Below are 27,879 nucleotides of genomic sequence, written 5' to 3'. Positions count from 1 at the left end.
TACATACATAAAATATTTAAATGGTGCATTTTCAACAATAAATAAATAATAGTACTTTGAATTACTTACATAGTCACTTGAAAAAAATCGGATATTTCAACTTTATTTATATTTTTTGTGTGGCTAAAATAGAATAATAAAAAAACATGCAATATGTTTTTTTACTCTCTATAAAAACTCAGCAAAATTACTTCTTAGGACCCTGCACAAAAATATACTCCATTACATTCTTTGATATATATGTGTATATCATATTATTTTAACTGTATAGCACGGGTTTTAATCTACAAAAAAACAAATTTGTATTTAAATATAAACATTAAATGTCGAAATGCTTTAGAAGCATAAATAGCTTCAGGTCACTTATTACCATGTATGTAGCTTGGTAATTAAAAATAAATACTTTTTCGACTTCTATTGTAAAAGTAAATAATTGTATGTTTGGTTTCTCTTGGTGATTTTAAACTAAAAATGGCTATAAAATAGTAAATTGCATTTAATATCTTAATTAATATTTCTCGTTTTAAATAAACAACCTATCTGTTACCAATAACCCGTTCTATTCTTCGCTCATTATACCCTCTAAAACCATGATAAAAATATAGTCAAACACACAAACATCTAATATATTAAATACGGTACATTCGAAATTTCACTCAGTTGCATTCTAGGACCCCAAGGAAAATATGGTTACTCGCCTTCATGTTACCTTCTTCTTACCTGGAGAAACTTTACATAGCTTGTTACTTATAAGAATCTATATGCAGGGCCGACCCTAGGTTATTTGGCGCCCCAGGCAAAAACTAAATTTGCGCACTTCTCCCCCCCCCCCCTCCTATTAATACTTTATTAACTCATTACATAAACGCAAAAATATATTTAAAATAAAGTAATTTAATTTATTTGACACCATACTCTTTTTTGCGATTGTGGGTATATAAGAATTTGTAGTTTATTTTTCGTCGCGATTTTTTACGCATGAAATAATTTTGCAGAATTGAAGTCTGAAATCTACATGTTTCCATTGTCCGATTAATTTGAAACAATACAATTACTATGAAGAATAAGATGCAATTAAAACATTTATGAAAAAAATACACTCTTAAACTTAATTTTTTTATTATGATCAAGATTTACATGTATTTTTATTTATTCTTAATACAATATTGATAAATGGAATGTAATAATTATTTATTTATTGAAAAACGGAAATAATTAAGTATAAATAGTCAGTTAAAAAGGATTATGAAATAATTTTCAAAATGTAATAAAAAAATAGCAACAGCCAAAATGTGCAAAGGACAAATATACAAACTTAAAATATACGTTAAAAAAATATCACAATAATAGTAGTTTTGCCATAAGATCTGACAACATAAACAGTATAGTACAAATTAACTTATTGCATGTCTTTATTTTGGTTAAATAATTTCATACAGTAAAAATAAATTATATCAATTTGAGATAGTAAAATATTAAAATATTTTGTCATACTTTTTGTCATCATTATAATTATAAATTTTCAGAGAAAAATATTGATCTATAATATATTTCATCTTAATCGATTAACATACACCTGATTGAATCAGATTGGTATTCTAAATGGAAAGTAAATATTGTCCTTGATCTTAAACAACGATATCACGAAACAATAATCAATTGGAATGTATTAATAGTTATTTTTTTGTCAGATATTCTACACTAGTCAGCTCTAACGGGAGCTAAAATCTAACAAGTTGAGTATTCTAACCTCAAACGTCTATTCAAGTCAACAATAACAACAGCGATAAGGTTAATAGCGCAAGAGACAAGTAGTAGCGATTTAAAGACGTTTAAGAAAAATCGGCCGTGGAAGCAGTCGGCGTCGATGGTGACGAGATTGACGCTGAATCCATACTATTGCTTTGTTGAATAGTTCCGTGTTGTTCGGATGTAGACGGTTCGTTCTCAGCTACGCTCGCACCTTGATCGTCAGTCATGCTATCTTGCCCGTGCAAATTTCTCGGAGTCTCCGGTGAATTAAAATCTTCGTCATTCTGACTGCTCGGCCTCTCTTCCATTGATCCGTTTAAATTTTCATCGGACACATTTTCGGGAGAAATCGCAACGTTGTCATCCAATTGTGCGTTTTGTAGCTTAACTTCATGACAATGATCTTGTTCGGAATAATAATTACAAGCGCGGCCGATTCTCGGACAAGTCCTCCTGTAAAGACTGCAAGTCTCGAAAACGTTTCGTCCGTGACAATGATGATTTTCGTTGCAGGAAGAAGTGCAAGCCGAATACTGAATGTCATCATATAAAGAAAAATCTAAATCGATAACTTTATACTCGTTCTTACCGCCTGAATTTCCGACCCATAATGGTAACCATCTATTTGCCATCAGCCATTGAAGAGAGCTTTTCGATATACCTCTAATATCCGCTGGTACTAGAGAAACTCCGCTTCTATCGCCTTCTTCAGTTATATTTTCAGCATTTTGATACGTCCTGTCGGCTTCTACCGCTTGGTTTTCGATTCTGAAACGCGGATTACCTTCGTGTCGGGTATGAGGAGTACAATAATGGTCGATATTGCCGCAAGAAGAGCTGAGGTGACGTTCAATTCGTCCGATACCTGAACCTAATACTTGTAAGCGTCCATAAGTATTACCGACTCTGCCGTAGACGCAATTAGATACAGTCGAGGCTTGAGGCTGAGCGACGGTTCCGGATATATTGCATTCTTCTATTTGCCTTTCGATGCTACTTTCTCTACTACGATCGTTAAACTCTAATGTTTGTGAATTTGACGGTGAATGAAGAGATTTCTTTCCGAAACATATATTTAAACTAATAGGGCTCCCTCCCGTCTGCGCATGAGAAGATTCACCGTTAACAATCGGCGATATTTTTAATTTGTTTTTAGCTTTGCTCGGAAAACATTTATCAGATAATTTTGCCGGCGCTTTGGGAAAGTCGTACTCGGAAAACATAGAACTGTTTTTGGGATGTTTTAAAGATCCCTCTCGTAGTGCATTTTGCTTACTATTCTTCGATACAGACTTAAACATTTTAAAACGCCAGTGAGTAGGAGCTGTGGATGAAGATGTCGATGTGGAAGGCTCTTCCAGCCGTTCATAAATATGATCAGGACGATTAAGATTAGGACTGAGGTCCAGACGAAAATTAGCCGACGACCTAGGCAAAGTGGCCGATCTGTCTGCGTATAGAGCGTTATTGTGAATTTCTCTCTCGACTACTTCGATGACTTCGGGTACGGCTTGGACGTTTTCGACGGCTTGTACGATTTCCGGTTCATGAACTACGTTGGCCCTGGAACAAGAGGCAATTTCGACGTTTTGATTCGAGTTGATATTATCGTGACGGGATCCATTTCTGTTGTTGTCGCTTCTCGTGTTTTTCTGTTGATTCAATCTACGTCGTGCGTTTGGTAAAGATTCCGTTCCGCTAGCTAGTCCTCTACCGTTTCTATTGTCACCTTCGAATTCCTCCCCCTCGCTTGTTTGAGTAACAGATCTACAAATGAATAACATATTACAGTAAAACTCGTTAAAATGACTGAATATATGACTAGATTAAGATACTCACTGGAGGGGTTGAGGGTGATGTCAGGCCGGTGAAGGACGGTCGATTATAGCAACTCCAGCGTATGACCTTCCCGTGGACATTTGACTCGATAGAGTTGTCCATGTTTCCGTTTTTGGATTATAAACCTAAAAACAGTGTATTTAAAAAATATGTTGACATTTTTGCTTTATAAGGCATTAATAATACCTCGACAGAATTGAGATTAGAAGTTCCATCATCACCACCGATCACGTAAAGTAGACCACGATGTGGCAATACGCCTGCGTTGCGTCTGCAAGTGGACATATCAGGAGCTGACCTCCAAGATTGAGTCCCAACTCGCCATACTTCTACTGAGCGTCTCACTTGTGGTCCATCGTGACCGCCCACTGCATATAAAACTCCATCTAAAACGCCGACACCGGCTCCGCTCCTTCTTACAGTCATATCCGGAGCAGGACTCCAAGCGTCGGTCACTGGTTCGTAACATTCGACGGAACTAAGGCACTGACGACTGGCGCCGTCGTATCCTCCCACAGCGTATAGTTTTCCTTGCAATACTGCTACGCCGACGGACGATCGACGCGTTGTCATCGACGCCAACGGTCGCCAAGCTCCAACACGTGTGTCCAGAACTTCGGCCGAGCTCAATCCGGTGGCTCCATCAAACCCGCCGACTGCGTATATGCACGAATCGATTACGGCCACGCCGAGAGTGGAACGCCTGGCTTCCATTGACGGAGCCGGCTGCCAAGAGTCCGAATTTGGGTCGTATACGTCAACAGTTCGCACTCTGAGAGATCCGTTGAAACCGCCAACGGCATAAACTCGACCGTCGACTACTCCTAAGCCGGCTCTGTTGATACAAGATATAAATTTAATATATATTGGATAAATTTGTATATATGCGATGATGATTATACCTGCAGCGTCGAGTAATCATTTCAGCAGCGTTATACCAGCACTCTTGTTGAAGATCATAGCATTCGACGGATCTAATAGCTTTAGGAGCTTGACCGCCAACGACTAATAAAACCTAAAATACATTGGAATTCTTTGTAAAAAACGTATAATTTAAAATATTATATAATAATACAATTTATCAATGCGGTCAAAATATACTCCACAGTAATGCAATATATAAGTCGATATACCATAAAATAGATACTGCGGAGAGACTACATATCCTGCATAATTTTTAGTGTCCAGTGGTGTAACTACTATGCCACGGGGACAGGCAGAGCATGCGAGCCCTTGGGATCGGGGGGCTCCAAGAAGATCGCCAAATATGTAAGTATTATTAACCCAGACAATCGATTCATACAAAACGGAAAATTTAAATACAGTCTTGTTACAAGTCTTACAGTTTTACCTCTAAAACGCTACTGCCCGACGACAGAGGGTTAGAGATCTTGGGTTATGACGCTAATTATTAATTTTATTAGTGCATTCTTTCGTTTATATTTTATTTTATATTTATAACTTTATCAAGTAAACTTCAGTTTCTGAAATCGGAGTCAAACGTTTTCGTTTCGGGATTATTTTATAATATATTTTCTTAAATTAAATTAAATTAAATATTATTATAGTCTTTATAGTATAGTGCTTTATTCAAATTTTGTGTTAATTTTTTTAGTAACAATTTAATAATTTTGTTAAATTAAGTGTCTATAATTAAATTGATGAAAAACATTCAAGTTCATAATTTCAGTAAATCAAGTGTATAAAATGAAATTGATGAAATTTTTTTAAAAGATATAAAATATAAATTGAATATAATAATAACAATAGAAAAATGGAGTGCTCGAAAAAAAATATTGAGCAAAGTACTAAAAAGAAAAGCAAAAAACTGAATAAATTATCGAAAATTGACCAATTTATACTAAAAAAAAACAATCGATCAGAACATACAGATTCCAACTCAAGATATCATACAAGATTCGATCAGTACATTATAAATGAAACGGTCGAAAGATTCACAACCATTCTAGCTGATTCTGCTTTCACTCAAAATTATATTGGTCGAATTATCTCTGATGACGATAAACGATTAATTTTAAGTTTGCCCTCCACATAGACCATTTCCCAAAGATATCAAACAACAAAATTTAAGTTTTAGTGAAATATATTATCAATTCAAATTGAAGTACAGTTTAATACCACGATTATGGCTATGTTACTCAAATAAATTGGATTCGGTTTATTGTGAACCGTGTTGAATATTTTCTAAAATTAATAGTTCATGGCGTTCTGGTTTAAGACAATGGCAAAATTTGTCTACAGAAATTAAACGACACAGTTGTTCTCAAAATCACATTGAGGCATGTGCGGTATACAAAACATGGAAAATTTTTTACGAATGATCAAGGTATTGAACATCAAATTCGTTATAATGCAAATTTCTGGAAAATATATTCAGAACGCTTGTTCAACAAAGAAGAAGATAATTATTCTGGAATTTTTTTAAGCCAAGTACAATTACTTGCAAATTACGACTTCATTATGAAGCAAATAATAGATATGCTGTCTGGTTTGATAAAATATTTAAGTCTGAAAATTCAAAATGAAATAATACATAGGAAATCATTTACAGAAGGAACTAATTACAAAGATTAATTCATCGCCCTTTTATGCTTTAATATTGGATACAACATTTATTTATTTTTATTAAATCTTCTGTTGTAACCTGATAGACGTAAGCCCAATGCGTTACAATGGGTAAATCTGTACCAATTGAGTAAGTCAATCAGACATAATGAATACCTACAAGTAAGTATTAACCACCAGAATGTCATAGAACATTACAAAGACGGATCAATTAAATATCGTCATATGTCATGTACACATAATTAGAAATGAGCACCCAGAACAATTCAAAATTAACAAAACATTTTTCAAATTTTTTGAGTCAGAATATCACTCAGCAGGAGGAATGACAAATCAGGTGATGAAGTTACTTAATGACATGAATATTTCAATCCATAAAAAAGTGATATGGCCAGGGTTATGATTGTGCTAATGTGATGAGCAGTATTTATAATGAAGTACAAACAAGAATTAGAAATATCCAATGAAATGCATCACATTGCGCTAGTCTTTGAATTTAGTAATTAATGATAGCGTGATTAATTGCACAGAAGTTTCATTATTTTTCGCAACTCTTCAAAACATACATACATTCATCAGTAAAAGGTGGAATCTTCTTTTCAAATTTACCTCTGAACTGGAAGTCTTGCTAAAAAAAACTAAATCCAACTCGCTTAGAAAGATATTATTAAAATACTGATTGAAATTAATTTGTAATCTACAAAAAGAGAAGAGAGAGAAGAAGCATTTAGAATAAAAAAGATGACTACATTTAATTTCGTATTTATTTGTGTTCTTTTACACAGTTATGAATGAAATAAATTTTGAATCAAAATCTTTACAAAACGAAATGTAGTGTTGGACGAAGCGACGTAAGTGTTAAATCGTATTAAAAACAATATAAACATTATGAGAAGTTCATATAAGAAATAAAATGTGAAGTGAAAGACTTGTCAAAGAAATGGGGACTGGATAGTAAATGATTTCCAAACGAAAAAGCAAAAAAAAAACCGAGTTCCGACTACCATTTTCAAAACGAAGAGTAATTATTTAAATATCCTGAAGTGTTTACGGATCAATTAAAATAATCAAAATAATTCAAGTTTCATTAAGAAATTATCGTAATTCAACGATGTCAATATAACAGTTTCTGGACTTATTAATTTAAATTTTCACTTTGCCAGTTACTGTCGCTAGTGTAGAACGTCCATTTAGCAAATTAAAGATTATAAAATAAATTAAATCAATCAATCAATCTAGACTCAGTGGACTTGTTACATTAGCGATTGAGTATAGAAAGGCTAAAAAATGTTATCGTAAGACGTGATGCAAAATTTGCAAAAGGAAAGGTGAAGGACATTTAAAGCCTGTAAGCCTATTAATTTAATTTTTATAACAAAAAATAGTAAGGAGGAGAGGCTTTGGTAGCTTGCATTGAAGCCAAATTTTTTCTGGTTACACCACTGTTAGCGTTTGTGATTTACTAAAAACTCACGAATTTTACATTTTAGCTATATAATTTTTTACAGAATATTATGCGGCATATAATATTATTTAAATATGTAGGATAATTATTTTAATTACAATATAGTATATTTAGTAATGAGCTTTCCAAACACATGTTTTCTTTATAACGTAATAGGAAAATCTTTTTTTCTGAATGTAGTTTAAATAATTATCCATGTACTTAAAAATGAGCTATACGTGTATTAACGAAATCAATTTCTTAATTTATTTTAATCATTTTAATAGATAATGGACGAAGAAGAGGCTAGCAATTATTCAGTTAGTTTTCATATTCCATAAAAGTGGATTACTACAGCATAAATAAAACCTCGAGGTTCGTAGCCTTATTGTCTTTGCCATGCTAATACATAATGAATCTCTCAAGATAACATAAATGGATCCCTCATGGGCAATTTTATGCCCCAATATATTGCACTGAGTATCCAAAATACCTATAAATAAAATGCTGGTGGAGTCAGGTAAGAAAGTTAGCTTATCATAAGGAATATAGAGTTGCTAAAGTCGAGGCTTTCGTAGTTTGACTTTGCCTTTAACAGAATGTATCATTAAAATAATGGTTGGTAATAGCAAGTGAAAAAAAAGCATCTAAAACTCGCTGTTTCACAGCAACGATGCACCAGTTCATATCGCAGCACACGCAATAGATTTTTGCATCTAACTTGTGCCGTATTTCATCTATTCTTTGGATTTAGTGACTTCTTCTTGTTTCCTAGAGTTAAAAAACAACCTGAGAGAATAAAATTTCAGTACTGTAGTGGCAAAAATATGACACAATTTAATTATTTTTTTAAAAATATCTAAAACTTTGGTAAGACCTATTTATATACATTGGAACAAATTAGTCATAGTGCAAAACAAAATATGACTAGCTACATTTGCAAATTATATGACTCATTATTGATGATGTTTACCTTGGGAGCATCGATAGGCGTACGAGGTTTACATCGAGGAGTAATCACGGCCAGCCGCTGTTCCGGTCTCAGTAAATGATATGTCAGAGCTTCGATCAGTAAATCTTTACATCGTAAATCTCCTCTCAACGCCGGTTCAGTCTGAACTCGACTAATTAAACATTCCTAAGAACAACGCAATAATTAAAACAATGTAAATATTTAACAATTGCCAATAATTACGACCGTTTTACTTGAGATAGAAGAGGCAGTCGGACGTGTTCCATCAATGATGCAAGATGCGGCTGTCTTTGTATAGAATTATGAGCAGCCCATTGCAGGACACTTTCGAGTACCTAAAAATCAATACGCATATTCAAGAATTACTTTAAAAGAAAATAATAACTTTTATATTATACCTTTTCTTCGCAAGGAACAGTTAGACGATCACTGCTGATGAGGCGTGCGACTTGCTGATGCGATAACGCTAGAAATTCTTCACATTCTATGACTTCCCTGTTGAGGAATTTTCATTGATAAGAATAATGTTTATTAATTATCAATAAGTATATTAACATTTACGCAAAATGTGCTTCTATGTATCTATCGGCCGCTTGAATGAGATCTTGGCATGAGTGTAGGTCTGCGAAAGCTCTTATTCCGAGACAATTAGAAGGATGCAGTTGAGCGACTAGAAAGCTACAGCAAGCTTCTCGCACTCCGCCGAGTTGAAGAAGATTCGCTGCAGGTAACAATACCTAAAATATTATTTAAATATGTCAAAATATACAGGCGATAATATAATTTAATATGTCAATTAAATATACTTGAACGTTGTCTTCGGTTACGTTTATCTCAGGTTCGTAAACGTAATCTACTAGGAGTTCTAACGCTATTGGATCCACTCCCTGAAATAAATTATTATTTACATCTAAAATTATATTAATATCTCATCTTTTTTAACTGTTGTTGTATGTTTGCAGAAATATATATCAGTATATATCTTCAGTTTGAAACTAGACTGTTACAGCTCGTAAATAGTTATTTTTATTATGTTTATAAAATAACAAATTACACATAAATTGGTAGATAGTTCATGTTGTTATTATGAGTAAGAGTATTATATGTTAGTTGACCTCAATTGTTGTGTAAGTGTCGCTTCTTCTATGTTGGAATGTCACCAAATATTGCATTTAGAAGTTCACCGATTCTACAATTGATTGCTGATGATTTATTTATTAAAAACGTTAGTTAACATATTTAATTCCTCAATTTGTCATTTTATCCACCAAATACATATGAAATTTATTTTTTAATATTTCCGTAACCATTGATTTTCATTGCCACTGTTTTTTGCCAGCCAGTCCATCACCGGCCATTGTTTTTTTTTAATACTTAATTCTGTAAACTATTTTCCTTTTTAATTTTTTATTGTTTGAGAAAATTTAATTTAAATTTCCCTTATGATAATGAAATGTAATATAATTGTACACAATATTTAAATAAAATTTATAATAATAATTATTATTTATATACTAGTTATGTATTTAATTTTATTTCAACCTTAATTTCAGAGGAAAACAAGCAGAAGAAGCACAGACAGACGTTGCATCTTTCATATTGCTCTAGTTTGTTTAAAAAATATGATAGCTATCCTTATTACGGACTTCTGATAAGAGGTCAAAAGTATTCAAATCGAAATTTGGTCAATAGGAGGGCGCAAAAATAATTATCACTTCTCAGAAGTCAAAAATTCACATCAAAAACACAGTGGATTTTTTACTTCTGAGAAGTTTCAATTGTTTTTGCGCCCTCCTATTGGCCAATATTCGGTTTAGTCATTTGATTCGCACTTATGTAAGTCATAATATGAACGCTTTTTAACCCCTCGAATTTGACCAGAAAAATGCATGTCATTAAATGAAATCGAAATATAAAATATTGGACCATAGTTTGTAGTATTGTGCTGTAATCCCTTTGGATTCATTTGACATCCCACTATTTGTAAAAATAGCTTTTTACTTTTTGTTACAATTGAATTTATTTTTTAAAATGTCAGATTACCTGTAAAGTGACACAGTCGCGTCGAGATTCGTCAAATTGAGTAAACATAGCACGGAAATATGGACTGCAAGCTGCCAGAATGGCTCTGTGCGCCGGAACTTCTCTATCTCCGGCGACCAGTCGCACGTCGCAGAGTATTCCTTGTCTGCAATTTATCAACGCGTAATCTTTTTCATGTTTAATGTTAAAAACAGAGTTATAGCTGTCAGAGCGAAGTAAGAGTCGTACTTGCGCATCTGACTGAGGGTATCGAGCGCCGCGGTGGCATGGTGATAATGATGGTGTCGCTCAGCGGCTCCGTCGTCGTTGGCGCCAATACCGCAGGTGGCCGGGGGCTGACTGCTCTCGTCGAGCGACGATTGACTGGCGCATCTCAGCAGTAGGTAATTGCTGTACGAACGAACGAAGGTCAATGCAATAAACGTTAAGTTGTCCCACGTTCGATTCAATTTTACCTTATTTTATCTTGCGTTCCGTCCGCTGGGGGCGGAGGACCCGACGGACCCGACGGACCCGACGGTCCCGCCGGAGTCTCCATCTTGCGCACCCACTCGTTCGACCTTTATACTCCCGTTCAACTATCGACTGATTTTACTAACTGACAGCTAGCGGACAATATTTATTTGTTCCGTAACCGAAGTGGGGCGGGGGTGGGGGCATTTTTTTTTTACATATAAATGTCAAAACACACAATAAATCATTTATTTTACTAGGTATTAAAATGTACATTTAAAGGTTTGAATAAAATCCCTCTCTCAGCTTCAAATATAGATTGATTAATAGAATTATTTTAGCACAAGAGTTTTCGATAGCTAAAACTATTAGGAACCGCTTCATAAATAATTTAGGTAATTCAGAAACCAGATTGGTTTCAACATAATACATAAATACGTTTTAAATTTAAAAACTTACACTAAGTTATCGGTTACCTTTTTATTCCTTTCTTTATATTTAAATTCACTGCGCCATTTTGCCATTTTACAAAGAGCAGTGAATCTCAGCATCAGTTTCTTATCACCTAGCGAGATTATGACTTGTACAACTTTTAATCCTTATGCGCGAATTTTACTGTTGCCGTTATAATTGGTTAGTATTTATTACAATTCATTGGTCAGTATTTGTAAAGAATAGCTACTATTTATAGTATATGATCTGTATTTAAACATGAAGGTCACTTTTATGTTGACAAATGGGCAGCATAATAATACGTGGTATTTGTTTGGTTGGGCTCACAACATTGTCAGATAGTAACTCTGTCGTTATTCCCGCTTTGTTCGTCACGATGAATAACTTCGCGCCTTAAATACAAATAAATAGATTCATCGAGAGCTATTCATGGGATTTCACTATTTTGAGCAATACTTACATCTTATCCAACAGCTTAGGTGCGAGTGAGATATTTTAAAAATAAATTATTTATTGCTTATTTATATTTATAAATAATATCATATTTTTTAATACACATGACCCAGCTATATTTTAATTCTGATTCTCCTATATTTTTATTCTAATAATTTGATATTTTTTCTGCCCTTTAACTGCCCTTTATTTTGACCATTTAATTCGTTGCCATTCTTTTGGTGGACTTCGATGGGAAGACAACGGCCGGTGGTGCTCTGTTTACCATTTACTGACATATTTCAATAACAAACATGTTAACTCTATATATTTTCAATTCTACTGTAGCAGCCTAATTTGTGTCTAATTGCCACCCGTCACCACCTGTCCGCTAAATCGGTAAAAACATATTAAAATATTCGAATAATTCGTCTATTTTGTATTCAATATTCGAATAGTTTAAAAATATGAGTAATTGAGAATCTCACTGAGAGTGCTCAAGTGAAGATGCTGGTATGGTATGGAAGAAATTTGAGGCAAATAAGTAACAAGTCGCTGTGGCGAGTCAAATACGGACCTTATCATCGAGCAGTTCTTTCTCCTGGTTGTCTGGGTGAAGATGGAACGCTTCAGTTGAAATTTTTTAACTAGTCACGTGGCTCGTGAAGCGCAACTGACTTGATTTGGTTTGAACCGTTATCAAGGAAAATACTGTAATTATTATTCAGCAATGTAGCAAAATTTAAAAAGTGCAAAAAAATACCCTTTCAGAGAGCAATTTTGTGGAATTCGTAGATATTTGGTAGGTCGATGGGTATGCCTGTCACAAGGAAAAGTGTTTTTATTGTTTGTTTATTTTTATGTTTTGGTGGGTTTGGTGTTATTTTCAGTAGCTTATGACTTTTCAGTACAGATTTTTTGCCAGTATGAGTTGATGAAATGAGTGATGATTTAATTTATTGAATTAATTAGTCCTTAAACTAATTGTGAAGTTATTTAAAATATGTATTTGAAATTAAAAAAAAAATAGTTGAAAAGTACTTCACTCGGTAGCTTCGTTCAGAACGACCGTTGCGATGGTGGACGAAAAGTCAAATTTCCAAGCGCTCACCGAGTTGGAGTACGAATATCAGTTTTTTGGCTTCGGCCGGCGTCAGTTCGCCGTCTGTCTGGGCGATATGATCGTGGAGCAGATCAGGGAGACCAAGAGGCGCGCAAGAAGCGAGCTGCTGGCGGGTTTGAATCCTTCGTCTGACAAAACCAAGATAATCGACGCCAAGCTAGACGAGCTCGAATGTTTTTTCTTGAACAATGCAAAAGAGCCAGTTAAACGAATAGCTTCGTTCGCGAGTCGAAAGCTGCGACTACCGAAAGCAGCCCTGCCAGAAGACTCGGATATGCCTTCGGCTTCCGAGTCCACCTTGGAAAAACTGCGCGAAGAGACGGAAGCGGCTCGAAGGAGAGCTACTCGGGCCGCCGACGAAGCTGCCTTTTTAAAACGACAGATTTTAGAAGCTAAAACTGTTTCGAAAGCCAAGTACATCCAAGTATCGGAACGCATAGCCGCAACACTCTCCACGGAAACAGCACCGCCATCTGTAACGCTTGTGGATCGACGGATATCTCTATTTTTACCCGACTTGAATTCTATTGATTTAAATCGAATAAAATAACGTAATTTTGGTACATATTCAATTCTTAACATATATCGTGCAAAATATACTTTTAATAACTTTTTTCATTTTCAACAGGGCTGCAGTGCAGTCAACAATATTAGACTGCTACAAATAGTCATTAGGCGTTAGTAATCAACAACAATTGTAATTTTTGAACACATTTATTAACAACTATATACATTAGAGGTACTCTCCTGTTATCGGGAGTCTAATTTATCCATTTGTTTATACATTTTATTTAATTATATACGATTATAAATTACATTTTTAAGTATATTCGTTGCAGAGTTTTTCATGGGGTGTTCACGTTTTGGCCAACGCACACACTTAACCTGTTTAACAAGCGTTGGTTAGAACAGTGAACACCCCACCCCACAAACACAACAAAACAGGCTCTTGCGGGAATTGTACGGCTTCTGTTTCGGTACGAGGCAGTTGCAGTTTCATTTTCAATGAAAATATAATTGTATATAAATAAATAAAGTGTATAATTAAATGAATAAATATTTTTTTAGAATACATTTTAAACTGACACTGTTCCGTCTATTTATATAATACAAACAGTTTGAGTCAGCAACACTAATCACTTTATTTATATTCATCTAAAGATCAGAGCAAAATTATATGTATCAACGTCGAGGACATGCTAACAGGGTTTGCGTATATTTTAATTTTATTTTTTAAACCCTGTCTGTTGTAATAATATGTATCATATTACAAAGGTGCTATGTATAACATTAACGATTCAGTCGTTTGAGACACGGTTTTTAATGAAAGAGTTTATTGTCACTGACAGTTTTCGAACGTCACGACGGTGAATCGAAGATGATCCGACGAAAGAGGCACATCTTAAAATATATCGTTATAAAAAGTGTATATATTTTTTTAACAATGTTATTTTTTATATGATAGAATTGAAAAGTGAGACTTATCAAAACGTATCGGCCGTAGCTTCGAGCGGAGTCGATAAATTAATAAGTTAGCTGTCTCTGTCTTGATATTTCATACGATGTTTGCGCCGGATCTTTTCGCAGTTGCATATTGCGAACCGATCGTACTTACGATTATATCACAGGCAGTTTTAAGCCTTTTACGGCTGACTTTTATAAAAATAGCTGACGCAAAAAGCTAACGTATATATAATGTATTTTAAATAATGTCTGCCTTTTGCGTATACCTTCTCGGATTCGCTATATTGTTAATGCGTCTTATCAAATTCAATTTGCAAGTGTGTAAGTTTTAAAAAAATATTTGCATCGTTACAATATACATAATTGATATTCGTACAAAATTGACTGATAAAGGAAACTTTATATAAAATAAAATTTATGTAAATAACGATTTTTGTTAATATAGGTATAGAATATATATTCTGATGTGCATTATTTATAACAGTAAAATATATATATATATTATGTATTAAAATTTATATTTTACTTTCGAAATGTATGAGGCGTTGGGAATATTAGACGCGGACTTGGCAAGTTGCCAAACTTTCAAGAATTGTATAATAAAAATATGCAGTTACACTATACCGGATGGTTGTTGAACATTTTGCGAATATTAAAGGCAGACTCGACACGCAACGTGTCACTTCTCATTCTCTTACCGTAGATAACCCATCTTTGACCGTACTTTTGTTGGGTTGCCTGCTAATATTCTCAACGCCTCATATTATTATCATACTAAATAATGTAAATTTTTGTTTATCTTCTGATATGCCAGTAAGGTTATTGCACTTTTTCTGATATTAGTATTGTACAACAAACTATTTAATAATACCTTTGGCTTATTCAGTGGACCAAAATATAGTTGAACTTGTTTATACAGATTTTTTATTTATTTATTTACTATGATCAGCACGATAATCGACTATCCTATTAAGTGCCTTAATTAACAATGAGCTAAATCTAGCTCATGGGATTACTACATAAAAATAAATAAATGAAGAAATCCAGCTTTTTGTCTCTGAAGTGATATATTTTATAACAAATCTTAGATTGAATATGGATAACATCAAATTCATGCCTTTCGGCTTACTTATGTGAGTATTTAATTTCTCAGCTATATCTGTCGGTGAATATCACATTGAATTTTTTGATGAAAGATAATGACATAAGTGGAGAGCTCGCCTCTATGGAGACGTTAACGTGACAACAGAGTTTACGAACCCTGTCAAAAGCAGCCAATACCAAAGTCAAAGATGATGGTATTTAATATTATTTGAACTATGAGATTGAAAGAACGAGATATGATAGATAACGCTAGGTGTTTTCATATTTATTTTCTTCAGACTCAATGTATGATTCTGAGTTCATTGAGAAGCTGATTATGGAGAAGAGCATAGATGAATTTAACTAAATATATCTACTAACTTGATTAGATTGGCTGCTTACTATGTACATATATTTTGGCCCACTTTGTATCATTATGCAATAGTAACACTAACGTCAATAATGTACACAATATTATAGATCTAACAATTATTACAAACATCAACAATAAAATTGCACTCGATTAACACAATTTAAACATCAAATCATATAGACTAACATCAACATTATCACATTTTATAATATATTTATTATTATATACATAGATTTTAATATATAATATAATACATGTAACATTTATATACTTTTTAACGATTATATAAATTAGACGTATATGGGGGCACGTGTGTCGGGTGCACGAGTGGGTGCACGCGCAACGGGACCTGGCCATCGCCAACCACCCGCGCACCACGCCACCAGTCACCCCGCCATGATCTTATTCACGTCGCCGTCCTCACTAGCCTTGAATCGAAACAGAACAAAGATTACATCTGAAATTTTATAGCGATCGTAAGGGCACTAAGGAAAAATGTTGCGGATGAATATTCTTACATTGCGTAGATACCTGAGGTTGTGGTATGATATGGGGTGCTATGGGTAGAGTGAAGTGGCCTCCTGGCCTGGGACGAAGGTGTCGGTTGTGTAGCTCCATTTGTACTATTTTCATGAATTCGATCTGAGCGGCCAATTTCTGCACTTCTTCCTGTAATTTATAAAATTAGTTTGAGTAGCCTTGCAGATGAGAATGTCGCCGTTTCGTCGAAAAGATATACCTTCAATTCGTCATTTTCTTGTGCTAAGTCATGCGGAGTTGGCGGAGGGGGCGTATGAGGATGTACAAAACCGATGCCGTTTAACGAAAACGAAGCTGATACTCCTCGTGCTGCTCTACTGTCCCACTGATCTCCGAATCCTCGCCACACACGAACGACCTTAATGATTTAATCGATACAATATTTTCTATCTGATGATATTTATATAAAGAAAATTACCTTAGGTCCAAAAACCAACGCCACCGTGACCGACGTTGACAGTTGCGTTCTAACAAATCCTAGGAAATATTTCATATCTGGCCCGACTTGTGGGAATATCAAAAGGCTGGAAATGATTGTAATATTACATTTAATTATGTAGATGATGTATCGTAGATATATTATGATAAACTTACTGGAACATTAACATCAAACAGTTAACAAATGCAATGTTGTAAATAGCATAGGATATGAGACGAGCTTCGTTGTATAGAGACTCTGCGTGTCTCACGCCGTAACATACTTTTACACCCCAAAGGAGAAAGGCAAGCTCACCTTAAATGAATAAATAAATATAAATTATTTATGGGGAAGACATTCTTTAGATGTTTTGCAATTATGTTAATGATTGAAAAAAATACACTCTTACCAAAAAATTTAATATAAAACATTCGTCATAAGGATTTCCATATGGCATATAAAAAAGACGTTTGGACTTTGAGCATATTTTTAGATATATAGATGCTAATTTGAATTGTATTAAAATCTGTAGGCGTGCCTTTGATGTATAATATCTTATAATTTGTAAAAATTAGTTAACTTTTTGATATTGTCTTTCAAAAGCTTTAATTCATATTATTGTAGAGGGTCGAACTGTCGGGATGGGCCATATTATTTTTTTAAGTAAAAATATATAGTTGCATCTTTCTGCTATATATTTCAAGAAAATAATAAGGTTTATTTAGCAGTGCAGTGCGAAGTTTGTATAGCGTTTCGGCGATGTACACTTAGTATACATGTAAAAATGTGTAAAAAATAGTGATTTAAAATAGAAAAGTCTTTAATATTATTAGGAAAATATTATTATATATTAATAAAGTTAACATCTCATTTGGAAGCAAAGTGCATATTTTCTAGGCAATTTTACAATAACTGTTGCTTTATTTAAAGAAAATCTCAAAACCAATTTGTTAAGGCAGTGACAATTTCATGGATTCTTAATAAATATTTTTTACTACTAATTAAATTTTCAATAAAGTTGAAAAATATACCCCCTCTTTCCTCTTATCTTTTAAAAATGTGTAAAAAATAGTGATTTAAAATAGAAAAATCTTTAATATTATTACGAAAATATTATTATATATTAATAAAGTTAACATCTCATTTGGAAGCAAAGTGCATATTTTCTAGGCAATTTTACAATAACTGTTGCTTTATTTAAAGAAAATCTCAAAACCAATTTGTTAAGGCAGTGACAATTTCATGGATTCTTAATAAATATTTTTTACTACTAATTAAATTTTCAATAAAGTTGAAAAATATACCCCCTCTTTCCTCTTATCTTTTAAAATCATTTAAATATTTTAAACTCTTGCTTGACACAGTGGTGTAGTTTTTTTATGGAACACCATTTGGGAAACGTTGGATATAGATAGGTTAAAGATAAAGTTAAGAATGAGAGATAGTAAGTTATGTAAATTTGGCAATTAACATAACTTAGTTATGTGCATATATAACATTTAATGATTAGGTTAGTTATTGATTAATATAATTTGTGTATATGTACATATGAATGTATATTATATAATTTTTGGAACATATCACTGCGTCCCAATAAAGATTCTACAAAATAAGGAGATTTGTTGACATTCCTTTTCCATATACAATGAATAAATAACTTACCAATTGCAAGACTGTGATCCCACCAGTTGTAAGTACATTGTTTGAATTTTAATCCTTCACTGTCAGTGATCTAGAACAATTTTGAGATTAAATTATTATTTGGGATATGCGAAATACCGATAACATATTTAATTAATTATTACGATGAATATAAGCATATTATATAATAGACGAGCTACAATGTTCGGTCACCAATTTTGTGGTGCAGATGACTAAAACATTGTTGATCGCATGTAGATTACTATCGTACAAGTGATTAATAATAATGAATTGTTTACTGATAAAATGTTTAAATCACCTCAAAATAACTACGAAGTTTACAATTGTTCGGTTGCTATAAATTAAAAAAGTCCAAAATTTTGCATCCCTGGTGGGGATCGAACCCACGACCTTTGAATTAGAAGTCCAACGCGCTATCCACTGCGCTACAGGGACGGGTACTTCTCCGTTCCGTTTGAAATAATCAATACTTATAACATTTACGAATTAAAAATTCCCCCTCCTTCTTTATTATCTGCTATTTGTTTATCTTACAATTATATATAACATGATCGCAATTATGCTGTATCAGCATAATGTGAGAAATTTTCTGTTGTTCATTTTTATTATTCGATAAAAGGTATCCATTAAAAATAATACCTATCTTGTATTTAGAGATTTAATGTTGAGAAAATTTTTATTTAGACAGCCATTTATTAATTAAGCGATTTTTACTAAATTAATTTATGAGCATGAAAATAACACGACGTTATCTAGGTTGAGCGTCACGTGATTAACATCGCTTTAAGTGTGTTTATTAAAATTATTTAATAAAAATAATTTGGATATGGCCGTTTTTTCAAGCGTTATCACCAAGCGATTAAAAAAATCGTTTATACGGCGCGTTTTTTCAATTCAAACAACCTTTATAGAGTGTAAAAAACGTGTTTTACACACTTTTCACAGCTAAAATTGCTTTTTCTGCGCTTTCAGTCACGTGCCCGGCGTTAAACCCTTCGGCGGTGGCAGTGATTTATTGGCGTCATAAAAAAGAAAACCTTGTAAAAATTAGGTTGTCGAATGTGTGTAGCGTTTCTTTTTTTTATTGCCAAAGGCACCGATTTTGCACGGACAGTAGGTGTAAATCTGTCACGGTAAATAAGTAAATAAACATAGAGTAGGCATAAAGGGGAGACTAAGGTTATATGTAACAAAGTTGATAACGGCGTAAGAAGGTACATAGGAAAATTGGTTTCTACGATTTCATTTCATGTTGTCTATTGCCATAAATAGTGTAAGTCAATTTTACAGTGAAACTTTGTAAGTGAAATCCGTCCCGCAGCTCTCTTATTTGACAATATTCAGGTATCAAGTACTTCATCAGGTACCCTCAAATGGTTGTAGATACAGGGATCCCGTTTTATTATATGTGTATATATACTTTTTAGATTTTGATGCCCGAAGCTCAGCACAGTAATGGTAAAATATATATTTCCCAAATAGCTTTATTTTTTCTATAGAGAAAAATATTGCAGACATTCTTTAGAAAACATTTACGATACAATACATCAACAGGTATCATAAAGAAGTCGGTAACTTTTTGGGGTTGGAACTGTAGTCAAACTTTAATTAAATAAAAATTATATTAATTTTGCCACGAAGTGATTTTATTTTGTGTTATAAACTTCTTCCTTTTTATAAATTCAAGAATACAAAATCTCAACTATATTTCAACCTAAAGAAGGCGTTAAACATATGAGTGAGTTTCGTAATCCATGCTTTTTTATTGCGCTTATATTCTTTTATTAAAAAAAATTTCCCTTTAGTAAGTTGACTAAGTAAGTTTTTTCAGCGGTTTGTATTGAAAGTTGTTAGAAAGTGCTCCCAAGCTAGTCAATTTTTCATTTTTTGGAATAAAAAATCTAGGACAACATCGTGTGTGACAAAATATCGTCTTTATTCGACCGCTTCAGGATAATAATAAAATTGAATTATTTTATAATGAAAACGTATTTAAAAATTAAAACATACATTTCGCTCACATTTTTCAAGTACGTTTTTTATTTAAATATAATTAGTGAGAGCTACTTATTTCTAATATTTCACCTATGTGTAGTGAATTATTTGGGTAAGAAAATATCTGAATGGAGATAAAAATATACATATAGTAGAAAGAATCTCGTGTATGCAATACATGCTTTTGTTTTCACTTCGCCAGTTATCCCTATCATAAAAGAGCCGATGGGCATTTTTCTGTACATAACACAATTACTGAGAACTGCTAGGTACCGTTAGACTTAGTTGAGATAAATTAAATGTTTTCTTTTTACAAAAATATTGAACAAGTTAAATTAAATTTGCGCTGAAATATCGACCAGTAGCATTTTCTACTACTTACTGCTGGTATTTCATTCTGTAATACCGGTAGTACCGATAGTGAAATTATTTCCCAATACCGGTATTTCAATCACTAGTCACAATTAACCTCGGTTTCCCCTATGTATGTGGAATAGCGTCTTTATATAGCATCTATCCAGTTTCTAGTAATAATTGATAAAGCCGAACCAGGCTGAATTTTTCATTTGCCGCCAATGAAAAATCCAATAATCGAAACTTAACGCGGCGATAAAAGTTTATGTGACATCATCATCATTTTTCTACGTGGTGCGGATAAAGCGATAACGTAACGACTTTTCAATGATGCACGAAAAACTTTTTAATATATGTACTATAAAAATACGTACTGAGATAACCTCATAGAAACTTTTTTTTATTGTTAATTATATATTGTAATTTATTTAAGATTTAATTACATTTTTATTTAAGTATAGGTGATTTAAAAAAATTACTCATTCAAAAATAGTATTTTTATTAATTGTTAAAAATTGTAAGATTATCTCTAAGTTTATGTTAGTTTGACGTTAAACTATGGAAGAAAAGTTTATGATAATTTATGCATTAATTTGTGAAGTAGTAAGAAAAATTGTTCTTGAAAGAAAAACAAAGCATCCCTGGTGGGGATCGAACCCACGACCTTTGGATTAGAAGTCCAACGCGCTATCCTCTGCGCCACAGGGACTCTTCTCTCTCACCCCTAATATATAAGGTTCTATTATATTGTATTATAAAATATAATCATAAACGTTTCCAATTTCAAGGATTATAGATCACTCAATTAATTAATAACCATTATCCAACTTACTAATATACAATATTTTTCAATTAAACTTTTTTCCTTATAAAAATATATTGCATATGTATTCAAGATGAATAAAAGTAATATTAATATACCTACCTAATATTTTTAACTGGCTTCATAGTAAAACTAATTAATTTTCATTGTATTATATAATAAAATTTCTCAATAGCAACAATTATTATCGGTGGTTAATTTCTTTGAAACATTTGCTAAGCATATATTGATACAAGTGGCTCAAAGAAAATTGCAAATATAAGTACAGCAATACAATTATTTGTCTATACGTATTGAAAGTTTTATATGGATATATGTCTCTGAGTAAGTATATGAACGAAATGGTGTACCGTTCTATTTGAATTTCTCGAATCCGAGTGAATTACCACAGTTGGTAAACATTGGAGAAGGTATTGGATATGTAGCGACCGCGTTTGCAAGGAAACAGCGTTTTAGCGGCTTGACTAAAAGTCAGTACAGTGGTGTATTGACGTAACGCATAACGAACAGCTCAAGTAACGAAAGAATGTGTGAGATTTTAAACGCAACCCAAGACGCGTGAAACTACAAATTCCATTGTTGCAGGATTTACGTGACCCCGGACGAATAGCTAGACATGTCTAATATGATATTTAAAAGATGAAAGCAAAGATTTCAGTCCTACTCCCAAATTGTTCAGATAGTTAAACTCGCCCCCTTTCCCGATCATGAATAAGTCGTAACGCTGTCATAAGAAACATTTAAATTGCAGCTACCACTTCGTTTTCGATTTGGAACAAGCACAATCTCGAATTCGGCATAGCTTACGCTGAATCGACACAGACGTTTTTTTCCACTTCAATCGTTCGTTCTTGTTCAAATAAGCAGTCACAGCATAATATGCATTCATTGCAAAAATTGTTATTTAACAACAATTTAAAATCTTTGTATTTTGAACTAAAAATGAACAGATAACACACATCATTTAGGCAACGTTTTTAAGAAGTATATTGAAATGCGTGAATGCGTTTATTTTTTAAGCGGCTTTTACTTCCAAATTTTCCATAATAATTAATAAATAGCAAATATATTTGCTTAATGTGACAGGAATTTTTTAAGAGATGAGTGTTTTTCTCTTGAGCAATTTTAAGCCGCAAATCATCCAAAACTACATGTATTGCTTGACATATTAACTGTTTTAGGATATTATTAAAAATGCGCAAGTAAGTTGCTAAAAATGCGAGAGGAGATCTAAACTTTTTGGATTGAAGGTAAGTCTCTTTTAATTATAATTTTTAATCATTTATCTGAGAATTTAATTAGAGTTCGCTCAATTATATGCATTTAGATTTTTCTATTCTGATTTGAGTCTGTATAAATTACAGGTGCAATCATGTCAAAAAGTGTTCTTGATAAGAAATCTTTAACAATGCCATATAATGCTCTGTAAAAATTTTTTTGTTAAAAAATTTAGCTTGATTGTCAACAGTTACAAATTAAATGTCGGATTTACTTCTGAATAGGACATTTCATCAAGATAACACAAATCTGGTGTTCAAATTTACTAAGAGAAAAATGAAATAATACATGTTTTCTTTCATTAAACGTAAACTTTTATTAGCTTTCCTTAATGTAGAACTGTTCAATTTGAAAGATAGCTTTCATTATTTTGCAACAGCACCTAAGATGTTGTTAGGTATAGTGAGAAGTGCAAAACACTCTTATTTATTTATACCACGTTGAAAAATAATTAACAGAAAATCTCATTAACGTTGTTGAATACGGAGCGGATGCTTTTAAAAAATCTCTCACGTATTCGGCAAACTCGTGCAAGTACCTTAATCGGATTTGTTCCTTAAACATATACATTATATACTGTACACATTTTACGTAGACTTGGTGAGTTTTACGTAAAATTATTCATTACTTTTCTGTAAATATCAGAGCGTGTTCTACAATAGTATTATAGTATGTACGAACTGGGATCGTCACGAAATGGTTTCATTATTTGCGAAAAACTAAATGAAACGGGAAACGACTTCATAGGTACCATTAGGCAGCATTCGTCATTTTCGATTTAATTAACATTCATACAGTCTCACAGAGCGAAATGGTTGGCGAAATTGCCAATCGAGCACTGGACTAATTGCCGAAATTGCAAACCGAGCCGAAAACAATGCATCAACCGCGGTTGTGTTTATCCAGTTGGATTTTATTTTATGTAATAGCCGTGTCACTAATTTGGATAGGCGAAGAAATGTGAAATTTAAATATATGTCGATACAGGTGGTCTTTGACTTATCTACATAATTGATTCTTGAAATGTGTATGAAAGTAGAGCAAAGTAAAACAAACATGGAAGACTTTTTAAAATATTTATTTATTCGAATACACCATCTATTTGGTGCTTTATAAATTAATGTAGATATAGTGTAATTAAGAGCTCTATTAAAAATATTATATTTTTATATTACACTTTAACTTGAGATGTCTTTATTCTCTATTGAAATGCATAAGGCCATGAAGATGCATAAAAGCTCTATTCATGTTTTTGACTGTCAGTCTTAACAATGAGTTCATTATCAACTATTTTTTTCTATTAAAGTTTATATTTTATTCTGTAGATCAATCAAGCTTTTAGTTGACAAAGGTTCTCATTAAATAAATTCACTGTTGACACCCAAGTTAAATTATTTAATTAAATTGAGTAATTCAGTTATAATAGTTACGAAAGTTTCTTCCGTTGAAAGTCCAAACAATTTCTCATTATTTGTGGGTATTTGAATCCCCAACATTATTATTTGCATTCTATTTATTATATATCCATCCAATACGTGTCTTCACTATTTATCCAGCAAGATAGAATGTATTATTTATTTATTTTGCTACATTAAGCCCAGTTGTCAAATTACCGATAATACAATCTATAAAAACAATCAATTTATATAATTGGTGCTGTTTTTTGCTTCTTCCTTATACTAATTTACATTCGTTGAATATTTCCTCTCATGTCTAATATTTTTTAAGCGTTCAAAAAGCAATAAAGTCAACAATAATTTGCATATTTTTAAGTTAATATAAGTACAAAGCTTTTAGTTTAAAGCCTTGACAGTAATACAAAACATTAAAACTGATACTCATCTTGATAATTTACAAACTCTTAACGACTTAATTTAATAATATCCGAATGTCAAAGTTGGTCTCCAGTATTTATCAATGCTTCGCGTGAAAGATGCTTTAGCAAGTTAAAACTAATTAAGAAATACTCAAGATTGACTATCGCACATAATAATTCCATAATAAAGTAAAATAACTTAAATATGATAATGCTAAAATGGAAGCTTTTTGGAGGAAGAAATTGCAAATAAATAAAAATTTTAATTTAATTGGGCTTAACATATTTTTTATAGTCAACTGATATATCGTATTTTTTGCTATAAATATGCGATATCTTAGATCATCTCAATTAGCTCATTATTAGATTTTTTATACCATATTCATCCGAGAGATTAAAAAATCTGGAAAATAAAATCCAAGATGATCGATCAAAATTATGATTATATAATAATCACTAATTCTGATCTCCCAGACACGATAAGAACTGAAGAAGTGGATTAAAAATATAACATTTAACAAGATACATGAAACTCAAGCTACTTAACGTTTCGACTATTCTGGTTTAATTGTTTTTACTGTAAATCCGGGATTATCGAGAAGCGAAAAATTCTCATCATATCATAAAAATGTAGCGCTGTGTATTCAATTCATACTCGTGAAATTGAAAATAATGATTTGAAATGATGTTAATTACGTTTTACGAGTAAGCAATGAGAATAAAAAAATATATTGTATGTACTTAGAATTTTATGTTCTTGATACCAGTGAAATCGGTTATTTGAAAAAATAGTTTGTAGTGTGAGAAACTGTCAAATATAAAGAATATTCTATTGACCGCCATAGTGTGAACGATCGGCTGTTCTGCGCTTGCACGCTCTTGAATCCTTGATTATGGGTCGAATTATTTCTGTAATTATTGCAACATAAAAAGCTGCATATAATCAGACATGAAAAACTCAACTTGATTTACGAGCTTATTCAGAATTAAATGAAGATTAAATTAAAAAAAAATAAAAATAGCAATTCACAAAAAAAAAAAATGTAAACGGACTAGGGTTTTAGGAATCATTTCATAAAAAAATATTTTTAAGAACTGTTATTTTATTAACATAAAGGATGCGGTATATGAAGCCGTGTATTTTAATAATACACCAGGTAATTGTAATCCTTTATATATTTATATATTTTCTCAGTAAGTATGATCATTATGATGATTAGCAAATATAGAAAACTTTCCACTTGTTTATGGTCTTATTGTATATTATACTTCTAATTCTTAGTTATTATTTTTAAATGGTAATTTGACTTATATATACTACTAAAAACAAATACTTACATCTTCGGCATGCGGAGGATCTGATAGTGTCCATGTGCCCAAATAGACGAGAGCAATCAGTAAAACTGGAAGTAGCCATCGAAGTAATTGTTGTTCCGTAAGTTTGACTGCATGAGCTGATTTTACTCGATAAGTCAAGGAAACCCTAAATAAATAATTTTGATAATGGATCAATACGTAACAAAATAATTAATAAAATTAAAACCAACCTCCACGTCTTCATCAATAAGGCTGTGTATGTTATACAAAAGCCTAAATGTCGGGACCACTTTGTCGCGATGCAAGTATATATGCCGAGAACTGGGAAAATGGCCGCCATCTAATATTAAATAATTAATTGTTTTATTAACAATATTGTACAAAAAGATTGCTGCAACAAATTTCTATTTACAGCTGTATAATTATAATACTTTTTTTTCAATAAACTCAAAATAATTAAATAAAACTAATCTAAACCGAAATCCCCAAGTTAAAAATAAAAATGAAATCATATTTTTAATAAGTCATGGATTACATTACTTTAAAATTCAGGATCCAAAATATTTTATATAAATATTATATCTGCTTAAAATGCAAAATCGTGAAAAAAATATTGACGTAAGTCTACTACATAAGGGTTCGGATTTCCCGCATAAAAGCATTCATTTGAAAGCTCACGAGCTTCAATGTATTTTCTTTAATTCTCGAGCTATGAATTATATTTGACATTGGATCCGGACTTCACGAAGATCTGCAGCTCGGTCGACTAGAGAGTAATTTTCTCGTCGACCGACTTCAAGAGTCAGCTGATCCGGTTTCCACAAAATGAACTACGACTTTGTTCATTTGCCGTTTACTGACTTCAAAGTAAAACCTAAGAGTTTTTGAGCTGAAAACATGTTGATACGTCAAAACCAACGCATGATCCTGTATTTGGGTTTGATGGTATTTCCGACCCGGCAAAATGAAGACGAGGATAGTTTGGTTTTAGCTTGTGGGAGTACCTTAAACGTCCACCTGAATGATGCTGTCGCGAGAAAGAAATAGATATTAATTCATTAAAAACTTATGGACGTGTCTTAGTAAAACTTTTATCGGTTTACTTTCAAAAGCTAAAGGTAAATCATAATAGTTTCTCTTCTAACACATATATACATATAGACTTATCTATTGGATAATTACTTTTATAATAAAAATGTTACAAATATAAGATAAATCTAATATTTCGGTAAAAATGATATTGTATATACATACTTCCAAATACATAATGGCACACCCTAAAAGGGTTATTGCGAGAAATATTGGACTCGCACTGCGAAAAACTCTGGCACGCCTGTGACGATGGAGGTATCCTGCTAGGAATGCTGTACAAGCTGCACACCATGCAGATATGCCGAGAAGAACGCACCTGAAGATTTATATAGAATAAAATAAAACAAATTTATCAATAATATGCTTATGTAAAAAAATAAAAAAAATCGGTGCACCACTGATATATTCTTTTCCCATTTCTATTTTATAAGGTTCGCAGAAATTTATATGTTATATAGAAAAAAAACAGACATTATTATGTAAATATATTTATTTATATACATATATTATTCATAGCATTTGATCATTGAATTTGGAAGTAATTTTCGTATATTATTGTATAAAAC

General features: G+C 32.5%; 3 protein-coding genes and 2 non-coding genes across 10 annotated transcripts in view; 1 reads left to right on the top strand and 4 right to left on the bottom strand.

The window, feature by feature from the left end:
* Positions 1-1,102: 1,102 nt before the first annotated feature.
* kel (kelch protein) lies at positions 1,103-11,224 on the bottom strand. Of its 2 annotated transcripts, XM_088203006.1 has the most exons (12): positions 11,093-11,224; positions 10,866-11,027; positions 10,638-10,782; positions 9,401-9,481; positions 9,156-9,331; positions 8,993-9,089; positions 8,828-8,929; positions 8,595-8,759; positions 4,494-4,606; positions 3,778-4,426; positions 3,592-3,716; positions 1,103-3,519 (listed from the first exon to the last, which is right to left on the bottom strand). In XM_088203006.1, the coding sequence occupies exons 1-11, from the start codon at positions 11,173-11,175 to the stop codon at positions 3,612-3,614; spliced, it is 1,878 nt and encodes a 625-aa protein (XP_088059132.1). In that variant the 5' UTR covers positions 11,176-11,224; the 3' UTR covers positions 1,103-3,519; positions 3,592-3,611. The 2 variants fall into 2 exon arrangements, with proteins under 2 accessions (XP_088059132.1, XP_088059133.1); XM_088203007.1 differs by lacking the exons at positions 1,103-3,519; positions 3,592-3,716; positions 3,778-4,426; positions 4,494-4,606 and adding an exon at positions 8,365-8,392.
* A 1,817-nt stretch (positions 11,225-13,041) lies between these two features.
* Positions 13,042-14,921, top strand: LOC148227477 (uncharacterized). 2 transcript variants are annotated; one of them, XM_088201240.1, is made up of 2 exons: positions 13,042-13,658; positions 13,727-14,921. In XM_088201240.1, exon 1 carries the CDS (start codon positions 13,052-13,054, stop codon positions 13,646-13,648), a length of 597 nt encoding a protein of 198 aa, XP_088057366.1. In that variant the 5' UTR covers positions 13,042-13,051; the 3' UTR covers positions 13,649-13,658; positions 13,727-14,921. The 2 variants fall into 2 exon arrangements, with proteins under 2 accessions (XP_088057366.1, XP_088057367.1); XM_088201241.1 differs by having other exon boundaries at positions 13,051-13,649; positions 13,727-13,927.
* A 1,352-nt stretch (positions 14,922-16,273) lies between these two features.
* LOC148227473 (putative G protein-coupled receptor CG31760) overlaps positions 16,274-27,879 on the bottom strand; it is a 76,020-nt gene continuing 64,414 nt past the window's right edge. For 2 of the 4 annotated variants that reach the window (XM_088201234.1, XM_088201237.1), the window contains 9 exons: positions 27,476-27,629; positions 26,452-26,561; positions 26,243-26,387; positions 18,639-18,708; positions 17,153-17,291; positions 16,977-17,082; positions 16,758-16,916; positions 16,550-16,687; positions 16,274-16,446 (listed from right to left, as the gene is read on the bottom strand). In XM_088201234.1, coding sequence (XP_088057360.1) covers positions 16,405-16,446; positions 16,550-16,687; positions 16,758-16,916; positions 16,977-17,082; positions 17,153-17,291; positions 18,639-18,708; positions 26,243-26,387; positions 26,452-26,561; positions 27,476-27,629 — 1,063 coding nt within the window. In that variant the 3' untranslated portion in view covers positions 16,274-16,404. Of the gene's footprint in view, positions 16,476-16,536; positions 16,688-16,757; positions 16,917-16,976; positions 17,083-17,152; positions 17,292-18,638; positions 18,709-26,242; positions 26,388-26,451; positions 26,562-27,475; positions 27,630-27,879 lie in introns of all 4 variants that reach the window. The other 2 variants (XM_088201235.1, XM_088201236.1) reach the window with 2 other exon arrangements.
* Positions 19,001-19,073, bottom strand: TRNAR-UCU (transfer RNA arginine (anticodon UCU)). Its single transcript has one exon. It is a non-coding gene; the product is annotated as a tRNA-Arg (tRNA).
* On the bottom strand, positions 21,624-21,696 carry TRNAR-UCU (transfer RNA arginine (anticodon UCU)). Its single transcript has one exon. It is a non-coding gene; the product is annotated as a tRNA-Arg (tRNA).

Source organism: Plectrocnemia conspersa, unplaced genomic scaffold (genome assembly GCF_051122295.1).
Source record: "Plectrocnemia conspersa isolate PC_06_02 unplaced genomic scaffold, ASM5112229v1 ptg000013l, whole genome shotgun sequence".
Taxonomy (NCBI): domain Eukaryota; kingdom Metazoa; phylum Arthropoda; class Insecta; order Trichoptera; family Polycentropodidae; genus Plectrocnemia; species Plectrocnemia conspersa.
Note: the sequence above shows the minus strand (reverse complement) of the source record. Positions and strands in the feature narration are given on the sequence as shown.

Excerpts from the sequence above, each read along its gene's own strand:
- kel (XM_088203006.1), bottom strand. The coding sequence starts at position 11,175 with ATGGAGACTCCGGCGGGACCGTCGGGTCCGTCGGGTCCGTCGGGTCCT. Across the intron at positions 8,930-8,992 it reads CTGTTCCTTGCGAAGAAAAG|GTACTCGAAAGTGTCCTGCA; the intron begins GTATAATATAAA and ends ATTGATTTTTAG. Across the intron at positions 4,427-4,493 it reads ATGATTACTCGACGCTGCAG|AGCCGGCTTAGGAGTAGTCG; the intron begins GTATAATCATCA and ends TTGTATCAACAG.
- LOC148227477 (XM_088201240.1), top strand. The coding sequence starts at position 13,052 with ATGGTGGACGAAAAGTCAAATTTCCAAGCGCTCACCGAGTTGGAGTAC.